This window comes from Tachyglossus aculeatus, chromosome 15 (assembly GCF_015852505.1).
Source record: "Tachyglossus aculeatus isolate mTacAcu1 chromosome 15, mTacAcu1.pri, whole genome shotgun sequence".
Classification (NCBI taxonomy): Eukaryota; Metazoa; Chordata; class Mammalia; order Monotremata; family Tachyglossidae; genus Tachyglossus; species Tachyglossus aculeatus.
Window position 1 is genome coordinate 9,619,087 of NC_052080.1, and position 20,021 is coordinate 9,639,107.

A 20,021-nucleotide genomic window follows, 5' to 3' on the forward strand; every position below is an offset into this window, starting at 1 on the left:
TGGTTTTTAGATTTCCACGTGGTACAGTACAAAGCTCATTTGCCCATACCAGTTATCTCTGTGGTCACATTCTTCATTTATCATGCATTCCTTCCCCTAAGCTTGCTAGCACGTCTATAGAGCTTTTTGTCTACTGAATGTGTTTGTGGGCTCCTTCTTGCTTGGTTCTACTGAAACTGCTTAAGGGGGTGGCTGGAATTTGCTGTTCTCTATAAAAACTTAGAAAATAGAACAATTCTCCAATTGGGCAGAAAGTAATGGTCAAATATTTTACTGCCACATTGACTTGTTTAATAGAGCAGTCTTAATTTTCCTGGATTTCCTAGGGGTCTTACTTCACATACAAATGACTCTGGGAGACAGAAGCAGAATAATATAGAACACACTGGTGATACATTTGTGTTAACAATTCTGTCCCTGGTAAATTCCATAGAGCTGAATCCACATGCTCCCTAAAATATGGAAGAAATAAATGTGGCAGTCAATGAATATGCTTGGGTATATGTATATACTTAGAGAAGCAGCGTGACTCAGTGGAAAGAGCACAGGCTTTGGAGTCAGAGATCATGGGTTCAAATCCCGGCTCCGCCACTTGTCAGCTGTGTGACTTTGGGCAAGTCACTTAACTTCTCTGTGCCTCAGTTACCTCATCTGTAAAATGGGGATGAAGACTGTGAGCCCTATGTGGGACAACCTGATCACCTTGTAACCTCCCCAGCGCTTAGAACAGTGCTTTGCACATAGTAAGCGCTTAATAAATGCTATTATTATTATTATATGTCTATACCCAGATTTTTCAGCATGCATCCAAGTAGAACATTTGGGTACTACCATATCCTGCAGTCAATCATCTATTCCAATTATTCAAATTGTGCATATAGTGGCAAAGAGCCTGTCTCAAGAGTTTAAACTTGTTTCAGAGTGTTAAACAGGTCAGGCACATTAATGCTTTCACAGCACTAGGGCCCTAAAGTGCATTACAGTGGCAATAAACAAGCACTGGAAGAACTGATCTCAGGGAGAAATTCTAAATATCAGGGCTATGCAACCTGCTCACATATTTTGCTGTTTTTTATTTATTTTTCTAATAAATAAATTATGGAAATAATTGTGAAGATGACAGTTTTAGAAAATGTCAACTACCTAGTGAAATGAGTTTGGCCCTGAGCTTGGCCCTGGGAGTCAGAGGAGCAGAGTTCTAATCCCAAGGCTACCACCTGCCTACTTTTATGACTCTGAACAAGTCCCATAACTTCTCTGCCTCAGGGTGTCTGTTTCTTCCTCTATAGAATGGGGATTACATACTTGTCTTCCCTCCAGTGTGGGACAGGGTTTATGTCCAACTTAATTATCTTTTATCTACCCCAGCACTTAGTACAGTGTTTGAAACATGCTAAGCGCTTAACAAATTCTACAATTATTAATATTATTACTTATATTTTTGTTAAAACCTGTTTCTCCAAGGCCTCTGCTTTTGATGAGCATTAATGCTCAACTGCTCTCTAATCCATGGTCCTTCCAAATACTGGATGCACATCAAAAGTCTATACATTAGTTTAAGGACACACTTCCATCTTCCAAATTTACAGTAAGGGCTTGAATGTCTTTCCCCCAGTTATGGACTGCTTCAGGTTATGGACTGTTGATGAAACAAGGACTGACAGGCAACACGGTAACCATGTCCATATTTCAGCAAAAAAAAGGCAACTTTTAAGTGGTTTTAGGAAGAATTCCAAGACACATCGTTAGAGCAAAAGAGGCTTGGGATACCCAAAATAACAGATTACTTTGGCAAAAAACAATTTAAAAATTACAACTTCCACTATGAAGTTGATTGAAAAAAATATCATTCTTATTTTCATGTTGCTCTACCGCAACTCCTTTGTCAAATAAAATAAGTGAACCAAGCTTAGGTTTGCAAAAGTAGCAAGGTAAGACCTTCTAATGGCTACCTGGATCACTGAACTTGAACTACAAGTGAAACAGAACAGGCAGGGTGTCTATATTATAAACTACAATTTTATTATACTCTTTGGCATCTGATATTCTTAACTAAGGATTTCATACAATGGAAGCAATACTGATGGGGAATATGAGGTGAACTGTTTTAGTCATGTGGAAAAACCAGTCCTCCAGATTCACTCAAAATGGCAGAGATGGTTTCATTCTGTGAATAATGCTTATTCATAAACTTAATTTCTCAGGTATCAGGAAAAAAAGGAAGTGTGGGCATTTTATCTCTTCTTCCTCACTTCCTCTGTAACCCTAGTACTTTTTCAACTTGAAACTGACCATCTCACTTTTGTCAACACTGAGAGGTTCACTGGGGTGACAGAACTGGGCACCAAATTGCACAATTCAAAACACACCTATGGGTTCAGGGGGAGGTGTCGGCCCTACATGCTTCCTTGAAAGCTGTTATTTTTTTCTCACAATGATTTTCACGTACACCACTTTTATTTCAATGTTAACCCAAAGGGACTTGAAAATATTGAGAAGAGAAACTGTAGAACCACATTAGCTGCAATGATGACTCCAACGGCCAAAAAGACTGGTTCCTTTTCGACAGGAATATGGAACACAAACCTAAAACACTACTCATTCCTTGGGGATACCATAGTGTTTCCAAATAAATGGCAATTACACATGGGACGTAGGATTCTTTTGGTAAAGGGCAAATTTTAGTACCAAATGACATAAAACAGATTCTCAGTGGGTGTGATTTCTTTTCAAAATTTTTCAGCAGTTACAAGAAAGAAGGTTTTTCTTAAGCAATGAACCTTATTTCTAAAGTTACGATGCTGTAGGAGCATTCGCTCCTTATTTATGGGACTGTCCACAGGCTCATTGCCTATCTTTCCCCTTCCTCACAGTAAGTGTTACAGGATGGGTGAAGAGTACAGACTGAAAATGGTAAGGGAAGAACAATTTGTAATGTTTAAAATCTCACTTGTGACATTCTCCAAAGTGTCTATGTCTGACTGGAGTATCTCTGTCTGCTCCCTTCTGCTGGCGCTAGGGAATCCTACTCTTATCCATTCTCTTCTCATGACCTGCCCTGTAAAGTCAGGTTTCAGTAGCACTGCCTCAAGACTACAGCCTTACTGCATCCAAAGTCCAAGGTGGTGCTCTTGCACTATCATATGGTGATGAGAACCAGCAGGACCTAGTGGAAAAACCACAGGACTGGGAATCAGAGGCCCTGAGTTATAATCCCAACTCTGCCACTGGCCTACTGTGTGACTGTGGGAAATTACTTGATTACTCTGTGCCTCAGTTTCTTCTACTCTGAAGTGGAGACAAAATACCTAGTCTCCCTCCCCTTTAGACCATAAGCCCCTTGTGAGACCCAGACTGTGTCTGATCTCCCTCTATTGTTTCCCATGTAACACTCAACACTATCCTTGGCACACAGTAAGCACTTAAATACCAGAACTATTATTATTATCATTACTACTATTATTATTTTGATAATGGCTCGCAGCAGGTACTGGTGAAGATGCTGAAAAAGATGTGTGTCTCTGGCATGGCAAATCCAGATATAATACCCATGTGTAAGACTAGACACCACTAGTGCTTGCTAGACTCAATCTGACAGGAAGTTACTGCTTGAATGCAGCAGGAAAGAGGGTCTTCCAAAATGTCCAGGAAGACTGCATAACATTTTATAGCTTTAAGATTAATTCTTTCCACCACAGCAAAGGCAGTTTGCCCCATCCAGATGCAGAGGGCACAATGCCAAGAAACAAGCAACATAAATTCTAAATGAGGCTTCATGTGCAAGAGAATTAGACCAGCCCCTGGGAAATTCAAGAGATAGGGGTAAGCCACACTTTATTGGACTATCAATCATACATTGCTTTTTAATCGCATGTATTCAGACGGTGGGAGAAGAGGAAAAGGGGTTGGCGGGTGAAGAATTTAGTTAGGGAAGGCCTCTTGGAGGAGATATGCCTTCAATAAGGCTTTGAAGCGGGGAAGAGTCAGACATAAGGAGGGAGGGCATTCAAGGCCAGAGGCAGGACGTGGGTGGTGAGATAGGCAAGATGGAAGCACAGTGAGAAGGCTGGCATTAGAGAAACGAAATGTGGCGGGCTGGGTTATAGTAGAAGAGTAGCGAGGTGAGGTAGGAGGGGGCAAGGGGATGGAGGGATTTAAAGACAATGGTGAGGGGTTTTTGTTTGTCGCGCAAGTGGATGGGCAACCACTGGAGGTTTTTTAATTCATTTCCTGATGAATATATAGTCATCTTATTTTCAATTAATGTGGACAAAGCAGCCACAAAGTTTAATTTTGAAAAACTACTTCAGAATTTAAATTAGGTTTCAATACAGTCCTCTTTCCACTCTCTGTGGAATGTCATTCAGTAAGCAAATATCGAGTTTTAAGAATATTCTTTGTCTCACCTCTTCTTGGCCTCTTCATACTGCCAGTTGAGTCTTACTCTGTCAACGAGTCTTGTTTTATCATCGAAGCCAAACTTTCAAGACAGAAGGTGGAGAAAGAAGAAAAACAACCGTAAGAAAAATCTTTAAAGAATACAAACTTATGCCTAACTTTCTAAACCAAATAATTAAAATTAAGCCTTCTTGTAGTATGATTATTCAATTTCTTTGTATCCGACTAGATCACTGCTCAGATAAAAAGAAGACAAATGATGTCAGTAAATGCTATTCCTGAAATATTGAAGTTAATGATCACTTTCCAAGGTTTTATTCCCAAATGTAACATCTTCCGTGGTCAACACTGAGCTGGTTGGATAGCACGGCCTGTAGTCTCAAGTCTGGCACCAGATTGATGCTATATACCTCCTCCCAAGCACTTAGCAGAGTGCTCTGCACATGGTAAGTTCTCCATAAATACTACTGATCGATTCCAAGTTCTTGGGGAGTAGTGAGAAAGGCTGAACTGGCCACAAGCTCTTCTCCATAACAGCCAGTAATGGAGTACCTAAGGTTATTCATTCTGCCCTGCTGGAAAATCTGCTAAACCGAACCTTTTGCAAGCAGGCTAACAGCTCACAAGGGTCACACATAGTTTTCGAGCATTTGAATCACAAAGCCCAGAGCTATTGTGGTGGACAGTTCATTTGCAAACCACTTCACCCAAACAGCACAATTTAACAAGAGAAACAGTATTTTCTACTCAGCCCCTATGCCACCAAAGGCCAAACATTTTTAAATTAAAATGGAAAATGAAGCACAATCATGAGTTATGGCAACACAAAAGCTGCTTTTTGCTCCCTGGCAAACATCTATTGAAACACATACCTCTCCAATGATGTCAGTTTGAGAACAAGCATCACAGTATCGTTGAGGTAAACAGGAATCACCGAGTGAACCAGAATCTTGCGGTAAATCTAATAGAGAGTCTGTAATACAACAGCTATTCCTGAACCCATCTGTCAGCTTAGCCAGGCTCTGTAAGAGAACACAGAAAAGTGATTTAATAACAGACTGATCTGGTAATTCTTTTCAAACGGTCATACCACAGCTAGGATATCTTGGATGCCTTGGAACCAAGCATTTTTGTTGTAGTTTGGAGGCTAAAAGTCGGAGTAAATTAAGTACCCTGCCTCATCTGAGACCACAATTACATTAAATACAAGATGAGAATCTCTATTTGGATGCTAATTACATGTGTATCGTGCCTTCAACACAGAACATTTCCAGTCAGAGTCGTGGCCAGGGCTGTCAGCCGGCCGGCTGGAATGGTTCCGGGGCTCTCTGACCATGAGTTTCCCCACTGCTGCTACTTTGGCAGGGAAACCTGAGGTGGTAGGGAGGACCTGGATACCCCAAGCATGGAAATGCAAGGGGCCTTCAAGTTACAGCAGGAAACTCATGGTGGACATGGAGTGAAGAATTTTGATTTCAGTCTCAAATCACCACCCCTGTCAATCCTTCTGCCCTGAGCCTTGCGAGGATCTGTAATCTTAGAAAAGCAGCTGACTTCCTGGAGAGCAGAACTGGGGCCACAGATCCAGGGCCAGGTCTTGGGCCCAGGTAGTGCTCGTCTTCCTATAATAATATTATTACGGTGCTTGTTAAGCGCTTACTATGTGCCAAGTACTGTTCTTAGAGCTGGTGTAAGTACAAGGCCATGCGGTTGTCCCACGTGGGGCTCACAGTCTTCATCCACATTTTACAGATGAGGTAACTGAGGCACAGAGAAGTTAAGTGACTTGCCCAAGGTCATAGAGCAGACACATGGCAGAGCCGGGATTGGAACCCATTTCCTCGGACTCCCCAGCCCGTGCTCTTTCCAGTAAGCCACTCTGTGTTAAGCATTTACTATGTGCTGAGCATCGTGCCGAGCGCTGTGCTCAATACAAGACGATTGAATCAAACACAATCCCAGTCTTATATGAAGCTCAAAGTCCAAGACCAAGAGAGAATAGGGATTTCATTCCCATTTTACAGATGAGGAAACCGAGGCCCAGAGCAGTTAACTGACTTGCCCAAATTCACACAGGAAACCAAGTGGCAGAGCCGAGATGGGAATACAGGTCTCTGACATCCAGTCCCGTGCTCCTTGCACTAGGCCACGCTGTGCCCTGGGAGTCTACAGGACTGCAGTTCCGAACCTCCCCAGAGAACCCAGAGTTGTTCCCCTGTAAGGAAGTGGTGCTGCAGCAGATATTTGGGAAGTCGGTCTCTCCAATACTTCTGGGACCTTTGTGCAAGTCTGGACGCCTGACCATTGGAATCACCTGGGATGGAGAAACCGTCCCCTCCGTCCCCTGTGCTGTCTGGGACCCAACAAGAACCTACCTCGAGACAGCCGGAGACACCTGCCGGAAGGACCCTCACACATTGTGAGCCATTCTGAGGGAGTGAGTGGAGCCGGCAGCCCCACCCTCCCTCCCTGCTGCTTTCCTCTTACAACCTGCTCTGGAGAGCAGGTGCCGTATCTATGGACACCACAACGTTTTGAACTGGATTCACTCGCCTCAGAGCCCAACCACGACCCAAGCAGTGCTCCCCACAGGCCCATCCCCTCCCTTCAGCCCACTCCCCATTTATCTCCCATGAATTCCCACCCCTGTGGGTCCCCGGGGGAACTCAAGGGGAAGAGAGCACCTCTGCTCCTGGGCCCAGGTGCAATGTCAGGAGCCGGGACAGTAAACAGGTGTCACTGAAATGCTGCTACTCAGGGTGGAGTAGGGGATGGGAGGGGGGGAGTTTCCTTCTCTTCTATGGGATGGGGGGGGGGGGGGGGAGTTTCCTTCTCTTCTTCCCTGCTTCCCCACTTTCCCGATGAACACTTTGGAACCTCGGCAGCCCCAACTCCATCACACTGCCTCGTTCTGAAGAAGCCTCATTGTTCCTATTCATACCAATATAACTTGGAGAACCAAAAGGGGGAAGAAGACCATCTAGTGGAAGGGGAGGAGCAGCCATAAATGACGGAGAGAGAGAAAACAGGGGCAACCAATAACTTGATGGCTTAGACAGGAAAGGACTCTTACTTGCATCAGGTCCCGCCTTTCCTTCTCGCCTGTACAAATAGCCTTTTTGATGGTCCTCAGCTCACTCATTATAGCTTGGGCTTCATCCAGTTTATAATTGGTATGAGCACTTGACATCTTCCGATCGATTCTGTCGAGAAAAATGAAGTGCTTCAGATGAAAACATTGCACAAAATGATTTTTTTGCAGGGTTTAAATCCATTGCATTTAAAGGACATCATTTTTCAGAAAGGCACAGGTGGAAAAGTAAGTTCTGGGTTGTGGATACGAATTTAAAATCTCCCCAATTCTAAGCACCCAGTCCACAAAAGTTTATAGTAAATTGTCAGAGTAGCACTAGACTGCCTCTACTTGTGACAACAGTGCTACTGTGGAAGTCTCCGGTTGATCCTGTAGATAGGTGGTCCTTCTACCTTACAAAAATCACTCAAATGTCTGCAGGTTTGAAAGTCTTATGCAATGCTGTTCCCCAATTATTAAACATTTAATAGGAAAGTTAATGTTTCAAATATTAATTTAATTTCTTAAAGAAAAAAAAATGTTTTTCAGAGCCTAGACTAAAACAGAAAGACAGACCAAGATAGAGACAGACAAACCAAGACAGAGAGAGATGGACCAAAACAGAAAGAGAACAGACATTCACTCATTCATTCATTCAATCGTATTTATTGAGCGCTTACGGTGTGCAGAGCACTGTACTAAGCGCTTGGGAAGTACAAGTTGTCAACATATAGAGACGGTCCCTACCCAATAGTGGGCTCACAGTCTAGAAGGGGGAGACAAAGAACAAAACCAAACATATTAACAAAATAAAATAAATAGAATATGTACAAGTAAAATAAATATTTATTTTATTTATTTATTCCCCCCAGATGCTGTGGGGAAGGGAAGGAGGTAAGGCAGGGCGGATGGAGAGGGGGAGGAGGGGGAGAGGAAGGAGGGGGCTCAGTCTGGGAAGGCCTCCTGGAGGAGGTGAGCTCTCAGTACGGCCTTGAAGGGAGGAAGAGAGCTAGCTTGGCGAATGTGTGGAGGGAGGGCATTCCAGGCCAGGGGGATGATGTGGGCCAGGGGTCGACGGCGGGACAGGCAAGAATGAGGCACGGTGAGGAGATTAGCGGCAGACATACACCCACACACGCACCCTTTGGCTACCTTCGTTGAGCACCTGCCCTTTGGAGGTTTACAAGGGATTCTGGGTCAGTCTGGCCCTGCACAAGCTCCTGGGAAAGAACCTGGGTAAAGCATCCCCTGTATCCTGGGTAGCCTCCCTCCCCCAAAGGAGGACAGCCAATGCTATACTGTGACTGTCTCACACGACACAATGCTGCAGCCCTCGGCAGCATCATGGTAATCAATCAATCGTATTTATTGAGCGCTTACTGTGTGCAGAGCACTGTACTAAGCGCTTGGGAAGTACAAGTTGGCAACATATAGAGACGGTCCTTACCCAACAGTGGGCTCACTGTCTAGAAACTTCACTGTGTAACTGGGTAACTACAGTGTTTTACAGCAGGATGGAGATGGAGATGCAGGAGGCTAAACTCTCCTAGATGCCATTCTGTACCCAATCTCCGTTTCCTGTTAGAAACCTGATCCTATTCCAGAAAACATCATTGTGCCAGGTGAGGTAGCAAAAACAGGCCTGATGTAAAGGAAAACTCGTGGGGGTTTTCTTCATTTGTGATCCCATACTCAAAGAGGGACAACTATAATGCAATGCAGACAAAGTTCTGTTTGGCACAAAGCATTAAATCAGATGCTTAGGGGCTAGATTCTTCTAATCCTGAAAGGCCTGGTTAATTTATAAACCCACATTTCTTTGTACCTGCTGGCTGATAGAAAGCATTCCAACACATCTTGCAGAAAGAGACACATCAATCAGTCCAATCACTGAACCCGACTCAGACCCAACTTCTAGTTACTCTGAAGCTGCCCTTGCACACAGCTGCTCATTCCCCACCCTGAAACTGCACTGTTTATTCTTCCCCTCCAAATCTACTACCCTGTCCTTGTGTGATGGGTCACACCTTAGCCAGACTAATGAGTTTAACTCACTAAAAGTGGAAGAACTGGCAGTCAGCGATAGGAGGCAAACTTATCCCATGTCAGCGCTACCGACCCCAGAGGGGCTGGGTGAGCAATAAGGCCCAACGATTAGACCGGAATGAGTAAATTTCGATGGGTCTTGTCACCCTATCCTTTTCCCCCGAAATATGGCCAATAGAAGGGAAGAGGATCAGGAAGTAGCAGGGTCTACCTGGGGAGGCTCTCCCAAAACTCTTGGCACTATGTTGGAACTCCGTCAAACAGACATGGAAAGTCGACGTTACCCAGAGTCAGGGATGCCCACTATGTCGGACCCCACGTGGTGCTAAGTGACGGATTCACCCTCCGCACTGGGGCAAGGATAAGTGACTATCCCTTCTGGAAACCTGATGGCCGGGTGATTTGAAAGGTAGCCCCTGGAGACAACCGGTGTCTCCTTCCAGGTTTCTGCCAGCTGCTATAAGTTGGGAATCATACTGGCTGCCTAAAGTGTATTCCTCCCGAGTGGGAAGTGTTCAAGGGGTGAGAGTTGGGTACCGCGCCATGTGCAACTAAATAAATGTATTCCTCCCGAAAGGGAAAGTCAATTCACCATGGAGAATAAATCTTACATGGCTCAGCCTCGCTGACAATGGTCTCTTGCTCTCACTGTGCCGATCCTCAAACTCATCCCTGCTAAACAGGTGACACCTTGCCTCTACGATTTCATTCTTTAGGCCTGTCTACTTCTCCCAGCCACTTCTCCCAAGGTATCAACTGCTTCCCTCTAGTTTGTTGTGTTTTGCAAACAGTGAGGCGGATTCTGTCCCCTGTAAATGTTCTCACAGGCAACTGAACATCTCAACTGTGTCCACATTTCTGGGGAAACATGTTTTGCAAAACCATGGCACAGAACAGTATGGCCTCTTATATTTCATGATCTTGTTAAGTAGTCCTAATGATATTTTTGTCTTAGTTAAATCACACTGGATGGCCACAACTGAATCTTTCACAATTCTTTGAACACTTTCCTTGTGGTGCTAATTTTCAGCAAAACCTATCGAGGTTATCTGTCAGCAGAAGGAAAGTGTTTTCTTCTGCTAGTTATATTTCGTAGTTTTATTTCTCCTTTTAAGGTTTTGCAATGCCTTTACAGCAAAGTTCAATTATGTGCCCTTAATCTGTGCCCCCAGAGTTAACTTATACTTCTTGGAAATTTAAAAAAGATAAACATTCTGAAATGCCTTCGTTTGGTGGGAAGATTTCCTGTTCCCTTCCCTCGTGATGTCCCAAGTACATGCTTGTGCTCATAAACGGATTGAGTTGAACAAGCAGTGGGGAAAAGTCACAAGAAAACCTGTCACTCAATCGGGCTCCAGGGTGAACTTTTGCTGCTTTCCTGACATTTAATGTGTGGAAGAGTTCAGGGAATGTAAAATTCCAAACAATAAAAATAACACACCTGAAAAAGCTCCTGGATGAACTGCACTGACTGCACCAGAGTATTCAGATTTCAATATGATGGAAGATGTTAGGAGAATTCATCAGTAGTTATGGTATTTGTTAAGCTCTTACTATGTGCCAGGCACTGTTCTAAGCACGGGGGAGGGAGAGGGATACAAGCACCTCAGGTTAGACACAGTTCCTCTGCCATGTGGGGCTCACAGTCTCAATCCCCATTTTACAGATGAGGTAACTGAGGCACAGAGAAATGAAGTAACTTGCCCAAGGTCACACAGCAGACAAGTGTCAGAGATGGGATTAGAACTCATGACCTCCAGGCTCCTAGGCCCGTGCTCTATCCACTAGGTCATGCTGCTTCTTGAGAGAAATCAGGGAGAGGAATATTAAAGTTGGACTATTTTTAACCCTATGTCTTGAGGCAAAGAGCTGCCAGACTTACAAGCTCATTCCTATTTAATGCCACAGATTACATCCTAAAAGAATGGAAAGTTTTGTTACAACTTCTACCTTTTACATCATCCAGGCCTGGCAGTGGGCCCTGAGTTAACCACAGGCGGCTTCCTGCAAGCTTTCTATCAACAGCAGGTACTGTTTGGAAAAATAGGTTTAGGGTAAGACCTGTCCCAGTGCCCAAACAATGCTGTTTTTGTATTTGCATCTCTTCCCTATCAGAGGAGTGGCACTGACTGGTGTTTCTTCGTGGTCCTGTGCCTTATCTAGGAAGCTGGCTCCCTACCTCCCTGGCTTTATATAAAAAGGTGAAGGCTCCGTATAGTTACTGCCTCTGCGGATGCTGCTTGGCTCACGGACAGCTCCCAAGGGGTGCCTGGTTGGGAAAGCTGAACTGGAGGGGGGAGACTGATCAAGGGGGCGGTGATGGCAAGTCCTTCCTCTTTATTCTATATGTCCCCATTCTTGATTCAGAGCCTATCCTCCGATGCAGAAATAAGGGGAAAAAGATTGGGGGGGGGGGGGGGGGGGGGAGAAAGAGAGAAAGAAAGAGAGAGAGAGAGAGAGAGAGAGAGAGAGAGAGAGAGAGAGAGAGAGAATGAGAATGGAAGAATGATGTTCCTCCTCTCTCCCACACAAGCTAGAACCCTAGGACCTACAGGAGCTGCTGCTGGACTTACCCTGCCTCTCTTCGACAAAGATGGAGTAAGCCGTGTTTATGGTGCACAGCTTAGTGCACAGTGCACAAGCCCAGGAGTCAGAAAGACATGAGTTTTAATCTCAGCTCCACCACACGTCTGCTGCATGACCTTGGACAAAACACAGCTTCTCTGGGCCTCAGTTACCTCATCTGTAAAATGGGGATGAGAATGCAAGCTACCGGGGGACAAGTCCACAGGGACTGTGCAAGACCGGATTAACTTGCATCCATCCCTGCACTTAGAACAATGCTTGGCACATAGTAAGCACTTAACAAATATCCTCATTATCATTATTATTATTATTCAATGGGGCAAACAAAGGGGAGGAGAGGACAGGAGAGGAATCCTTTGTCCAGCTGCTCTGGAGCAAGTCACGGGGCTAAGAGGATCCAGTAGGTGGGGGTACCCATTGGAATTTGTGTGGGTGCTGCCAGTAGACAACTCCAAGACTGGTTTGATGGGGAGTATTCCAAGATCTTCGTGACCCAGACACAGTGGATGCTTATCGAAGCCTCCACCTTGGAACACAGGCTCGGGATCATGTGAGACGAGAAGTGGATTGCCAAGGCTGAAGGTATACAAGTCTATGCGGGCAGAAACTGCGCCAAATATTCTACACGAACCTGAAGAATGCATAGGGAGCCATTCAGTCCACCGGGCCAGCAGAGAAGAATTTAGATGGCTCCACCCTCCTCTCAGCCAAAGGGACCCAGACATGACAAAAACACTGCAGCCTTCTCCTCATCACACCTTCCACTTCTGATGACGTCACTCTACAGAGACTACCTAACTTGGGGCAAGATATGACCTGGAGTCTGTGCCAATATTTCTGGATGTTACTACCACAATTAGAGTCTTCAATCCCTTACATGCCATTTCCTTGAATTCTGACTGACAGTTTCTCGAGATGTACAAGCAGGGAAGAAGCGTTCCGCTTGGCTACGGCCCAGGTCCTTTCTGTGAAGAGCCTTGGGGAAATGATGCCCATAGGATTTCAGGGCTGTCATTCATCTTGTCATCATCAAGAAGAATGGCTAGAGTGGACTGCAGACATTATTATGGGACTTCCCTGCTCTCAACTGCCAGCAAGATTCTTGCCAGAATCCACTTGGACCATCTCCTGAAAAGTATCATTAATCATGTTCTTTGACAATCTCAATGCAGTTTCAGACCACAACACAACACAATGGATATAATCTTTGGGAAGGAAAGTGGACTAGTGAAAAAGGCAAGGGATTGGCAGTCAAGAGACCCAGGTTCTAATCCCAGCTCTGCCACCGGATGCCTTGTGGCTTGGGGCAAATCATTTAGTTTCTCTGTGCCTTGACTTCCTCCTCTGTAAAATGGGGATTAAATATCTCTTTGCCTACCTCTTGGATCCTACTCATAGGATTGTGAGTCCTATGTGAGTCAGGGATTTGTCTAATTCCATTATACTGAACCCACCCAAGTGCTTGGCAGCATTTGGCACCTAGGAAGTGCTTAATAAAAGCCATAATAAAAATGACAGTCTTTGCTGCAGGAGAAGAGCAGAGAACAGTAAAACTTCCATATGGTGGACCTGGGCTCCAGCAACAACTAAAGGTTTGGCAGGCCTTGGAAATATTCTTTCAATTTAGATTGGAAGCAAAATCACAATGTCTTGATTCATTCACAGAATAACGCCTATATGCTTCTGAAGCACATTCACAGGAAATGTATAAGATTATGAATCCAGAGAAGCAGCTATGGGATAACAATTAGTGTGAGAAATACATTATGTCAGCCCGATAAACGCTACATACACCAAACCACAAATCCCCGTTGGCAAAACGGAGATGAATGTCACAGAATTGGCTACCTAAACCAGCACCCTCTCTAATGAACCAAGGATAAACAAAGCAGAAAAAAAATCAAATCAAGAAAGCTGGTTTGTTCTTTGGGGGAACCACTGTAGAAATTAGAAGCAGTCTCCCCAAAGACATCTAGCTTTCTTGATTTTGTTTCCTTGATGGAGTTGTAACAACAATCCTTGGGTGTCATAACTAAACTCAAATGGTGTGACAGGTACCTGGATAATGAAGTCCTGAAAAGCAGTTGAGTCTCCAGGTATCAAAACGAAGATGCATTCCTTCTACGCTAGGCAGGATGTGGGAAGAGAATGGATACTCAAACAACTGAAAGGTGGGGAACTCAAAAGAGGAAGGAAACAGACAGGAGGAATGAAGAAGCATTCTGAAAACCCTCGGATGACCTCGCGTGACAAGCCTTGCCATGGAGAGTTGAAAGGCAGCAGCATTAGACTGATTGGGCATTCAGCAATGACAAATGGAGCACCTGTCTTGGACAGGAAGGCTTCGGGAAGAGGGTCTCCCAAGAGGGAGATATGTACACAGGGCCAGGTCCTGATGGTAGCAAATTTGACCATGCAACAAGAGGTAATCAGTATGTGCCTGGATTGTGAAAATCAAAGGTTGGCCTTATTAACCTAATTTAAAAAAAAAACACTATCAGTAGCAGCATCTCCCAACCCCAAATACCAAAACCATATAAAGGATAGTAAGAGCTATAGATATTCATCTTTAAAGTGTGTACCCATATGCTTGTCTTTGTGCAAAAGCCCGGCTGGGATGGCATGACCATACGTACAAATGATTTCTCTTTGGGTGTTGGGGCTGGATGCATTTTAGGTAGCTACATGTACTCAGCCTGGGAAGAGAAGAATTGTTGAGAAGAAAATAGAAAAAATTCCATATACAAAAGAGAAAGAGAAGGCTACACACATGACCCAGACACCAAAACAGGGTGGCTGAGTAGGAAGATCATGGGCCTGGGAATCAGAGAAAAATGGGTTCCAATCCCAGGTCTGCCACTTGCTTATTGTGTGACCCTGGGCAAGTCACTTAGCTTCAGTTGCCTCAGTTTCCTGAGCTGTAAAATGGTATTTGAACATCTATTCTAATTCCCTGTGAGTCTAGCGTGGGACAGGAACTGTGTCCGATCTGCTCGCCTTGTACCTTGTGTCTGCTTGGCACATAATAAGCACTTAACAAAAACCACAATTATTATTAGACAAGATTTTTTTAAAGTGTGGAATATTTCACCTGTGCCTGTTCTTCTACTATGAAAGTATAATTGTTTATTGAGAGTAAACATTTTCCCTGGAGGAAATGCTTAACTGGAATGTGTCTTACTGCTACTTATGGTCAGCGTGAAATGCAAAACTCTACCTTCAAAATACTGTGTTGTTACTGTGATAATGCTTAAAATAAAAATTTAACTACTGCTTTTGGACAACAAAAAATAAAGCTGAATATAAATGATCAGAGTGGACTCTAAAATAAGGCTTAATTACGAATTAGGAACATTGTTCAAGATATTCTTCTCACAGAGCAGGTATGAGGCCAGGTGAACAGCTGACTACAAAATGCACAATTCAACAAGCAAACTTCGTAAGGGTAGAAATCTCCCACTTCTTCCTTCCAAATTATGGAATGTTCACTGACTCTGAACCAGTTGTTTACAATGAAACTGAGTCTAAAAGTATCCCATGGTTAATACTTTATGAAAAGCACAAGTCTACTCAAAAATATCTTGGCCAAGTCCAAGAAGAATCCCAGAGTTTATATAGTTCATTGAGGAAAAAAACAGCACCCAAAAAGACCATCAAGATTCAGATTAATCATCTGACAAACAAAACAATGCAATCTAAAGGCATAAAGATCTGTTAATAGAAAATTCCTGGGTCTACAACTAACATATGCAAACGCTTAAAAAGGCACATCTCCCAAAAAGCTGGCATTTGAGACTGCCTTCAAGCCCTCCAAGTGGGCAAAGATGGGTCAATGCCTTGTACGACCAGACACCTGACATGATTGGCCACAAGGGTAGCACACTAAATAAGTTTATGGGATATTATACATTGATTTATGGCTGCAATTCCATCTAGTCACAATCCTTCAAAAATGCATAGAGAAACTACAGCAATCAAAGAACAAAGAAAATGCTGAATAGGATGGAAAAGACAATTCATACAAGAAACTTCTAAAGGAACTGGGGTGATATACGCTGGGGAAGAGAGAGCCAACGTGTGGTGTGTTACCTGCCTGTAAGTACAAGAAGAGATTTTACAAGGATGATGATGTTGACCAATTGTTCTCTGTGTCTTAGGAGGACTGAACTGGAGAACTGGAGATGGGAATAAGGGAAAGAAGATGATGATCCAGTTTAATGAAACAGCTTCTTGTCTTTCAAAGAGATAAAAGGCCAAAGTATCAGGCTCCTGAGGAAGGTGATCAAGTCTCTATCTCAGAAGACATTTAGGAAAAAATGTATGCAATTATCTATGGGGAAAGGGATAAGATAATATTATGTGCCAGCATATAGAACAGTGCTTGACAGAAAGAATGCACTCAACTACTACTACTACTTCTACTACTACTACTACTACTACTACTACTACTAATAATAATAATAATAATAAGCACTGTTATAAGTTCTGGGATAGATACAAGTTACTCAGGTAGGACACAGTCCCTGATCCACACGGGATTCCCAATCTAGGTGGGAAGATGACCTCTTGGGGCCTCAAAATTCTATAAATAAGCAAAGTTATTACAGGAGTCATAGTCTACACGGGCAAGTAAACTGACCACAAAAATCAGTTTGGGGAAAAAACAAAAATGCAAGCTTCATGGGCCACCAAAGGTGACTCATAGTGCCTGACATCAAGTGAGGAATCAAATCAAATGATCAACATTTGAAATGAAAACCTTGGAAAAAAAAAATCCATTTCAAAGACTCACCAGCAGCACTGGACTGGGCCAGGATGACTGAAACCCAACCTTGGGATAAAAGTGTCTCCAATATCTCCTAATAAAGCAGGTTCAAAAAGAGTCACTTGGGCCCTTCGCCCAAGGGGGTAAAAATTTGTTCCAGATGAAAAGAAAGAAATGTTGTCTCCTCTATTTACTTTCAGGGAATCTTACTGGAAAGGGTAAGCTGGTGGGTAAAATGTATAAGCTGGTAAAGTTTTGCACTTTGCACATGACTGCAATATAGTGAGATATGACTTATCCGATCCCTATTCATCGTCAATTCCTACAGCTGAGAAAAAAGAAAGCTACTTTGCAAGATGACAAACAAAAGCCCTCCCAAAATATTCTTTCTTTCTTGCCCTATGTCCAGAAAGAATGATAGATCCTAGACCCTCCTGCCAGTTAAGACAGCTATCCAAGATAAATAAGCTCCAGCTAAAATACTGGAACAGGCTAAACTCCTGGAGAGGAATGCTGGAAAAGAATACATTAAATATTCTGGGAAGCCAGTGGGCAGAAAAACTACTAGAGAAAAACTGAAGACCCTTCCTTGGATTTATCTTGGATGTGGAATCAGAGTCAATTTACTTAATTGTAAGCATATGGATGAGGAGAAAGAGGACCTACATAAAAGTACAATAGCTTATAGTAAGGCTTTAAAAAATATGATTAAGGGTTCCAATGTTTGGCCTTAAACATGACTTCATAATTCTCAAAGGGGAACATAATTTTGCATTACTAGACCCTTGCTGAACAGTCAACATTTGTTAGCTTGGTTATGTGGCATTAGATGTTTCTCCAAAAACCTGGCGATGAAAATACAGGCCATTTTCACAAGGCTATTCTGCCAGGCTGCCTAACTTGGCGTGAAGAATTACAGATTTTTTTCCATTTGGGCAGAGATGTAAGGGAGTGGGTCAGCAGCCCTCCTCAGTGGCAGGACGGCATAATCATAATCTAATCAGCTGCCGACAAAATGAGGTGTCGAACCACAAGTGAAGAGCAGGCTCTGGGGAAAAGTCTGCTTTCGTGCCAACCACTAACTCATGATCAGTTTCTTTGTTAAAGCCATTTCTTCTAGCCCACATGGATGTATACCAACAAAGGGGAAGATAATCTTTCCGAGGGTACAGATTCATTGCAGAAGGACCAACATCTGGCAACATGATCAGTGTGAGGGGAATGCAAAGCACTGGTGAAATCAAGATGCCAAAATATAGGGAAAAATCATCACTCCACAGGGAATTAAGATGCTAAATACCAGGAGATATACTCTAGTTTTACACTCCAATAAATGGAAAAGTGGCATCTTTTCAATCAAAATGAATCAGTGTCAAAATCCCAGACATAAAGGTCTAAGATGGCACCACAGTGCCCCTTTCTGGAAAGGGACTCCAGCTCCAGTTACTAAAGTGAGTAGCAAAAGGGCACTTGTTAGCGATCCTGCCTACTGGCAATGGATATGCCCAAGTAACACCACCAAGATTGGTTAAGAGAAAAAGACTCAAAAATGCATGGCCACAGAGTGAGAAACCTACAACCATCTGTGCAGCTTCTCATGAATGCATGAGAGGCCTATGATACTTGTATGTGTCTTAGCTTCCTCATCTTCAAAATTGAATTTCAACAGCTGTTTTTCACAAGATCTCTAGATTCCCCAAAGCGCTTAAGTAGTATCCTTATCATCTGCCATTTCCCCTACCTGTAATTGACCTATTTCCCCAGGTAGACTGCAAACTTCTTGAGTGCAGGGATAGCATCTACCAACTCTACGACCATCATTGCTCCCTACACAGCCAAACCCTTTCGGAAGATGAGCTACTTAAAGAGTTCACCGCCCATCAGGAGGAAGACCAAGCCAACCAGGACCATGTCTCTCATGCTTCAGCGCTGGCCAAGAACGAAACTTTCCCCCTATTCAGTATTCCATTGTCATTTCATTCTCCATCTCCTCTCATCTCCCTCCAGGCCGTCAAGGAAAGGAGCTGGAGCTGGTGTTTGCACTGGTCCTTTGTGTTTGTTTGAAGAATCCAAAGTAGAGGCTGAACTTCCCATCTCGGACTGACCATTTTGATGTTAGTGATACCTGTCTACTTGTTTTGTTCTGTTGTCTGTCTCCCCCTTCTAGACTGTGAGCCCGCTGTTGGGTAGGGACTGTCTCTGTTGCCGAATTGTACTTTCCAAGCACTTAGTACAGTGCTCTGCACACAGTAAGCGCTCAATAAATACGACTGAATGAATGAATGAACTCTACTGTACGGTCAGGCAATCATATTTATTGCAGTGCAAAACACTGTACTAAGAGCTTGGGAAACTACAATAGACACATTGCCTGCCCACAATGAGCATCATACTCTCCCAAGCACTTAGTACAGTGCCCTCTACCCAATATACAGTCAATAAAGACCTCTGATTGATTGTTCGCCCTCCCCCTTAAATGTGGGTGCCATGTGGGACAAGGACTGTGTCCAATCTGATTATCTGTATCTACCCTAGCACTCAGTACAGCACATAGTAAGCACTTAACAGATACCAGTTATTGCGCTCACAGGCTGCTTTATCTTTTTTGCTGTGCTGTTTTGTTATTGTAGCAGCTAAACAGCCCAGAAACTACATTCCTCACAAAGTGGAGTGGCATCAGCCAATACACATGAGCAATAAAATGAGTTAAGAACATCTTCCATTAGATGAATGAGGTCAATGTAAACTTAGTTTGATGATCCTCTTTCATATCAAAAATGAGACACTAACAGGCTTTAAAAGCACTCCCACTGAATAAAATTACTAAATTGGGAGTACGGAAATAAACGCAGGGGAGAGTCCATAGGTGAAGCAAGATGATGTACAGCAAACTGAAAAAGTCAGGTTTGGTCCTTTGAAAGGGTGGATTTTTATGCACGCATACTTATGTGAAGTCAGGAGCTACACCTGAGTTGAACCTTCATGCTTTAGTAATAACCTTTTTAATGTAGTCATTATCTGTATCTTGGGACAATTAAGCAGAGTGTTTAATAATAATAATGGCATTTGTTAAGCGCTTACTATGTGCCAGGCACTGTTCTAAGTGCTGGGGTAGATACAAGGTTATCAGGTTGTCCCACCTGGGGCTGGCAG

At 43.5% G+C, this 20,021-nt stretch overlaps 1 protein-coding gene across 2 annotated transcripts in view; it reads right to left on the bottom strand.

Moving 5' to 3' along the window:
• The window catches only part of WWC3 (WWC family member 3), a 115,457-nt gene that overhangs the window by 36,422 nt on the left and 59,014 nt on the right, over positions 1-20,021 (bottom strand). For both annotated transcript variants that reach the window (XM_038757501.1, XM_038757500.1), the window contains 3 exons: positions 7,472-7,601; positions 5,271-5,420; positions 4,407-4,480 (listed from right to left, as the gene is read on the bottom strand). In XM_038757501.1, coding sequence (XP_038613429.1) covers positions 4,407-4,480; positions 5,271-5,420; positions 7,472-7,601 — 354 coding nt within the window. The remainder of the gene's footprint in view (positions 1-4,406; positions 4,481-5,270; positions 5,421-7,471; positions 7,602-20,021) is intronic.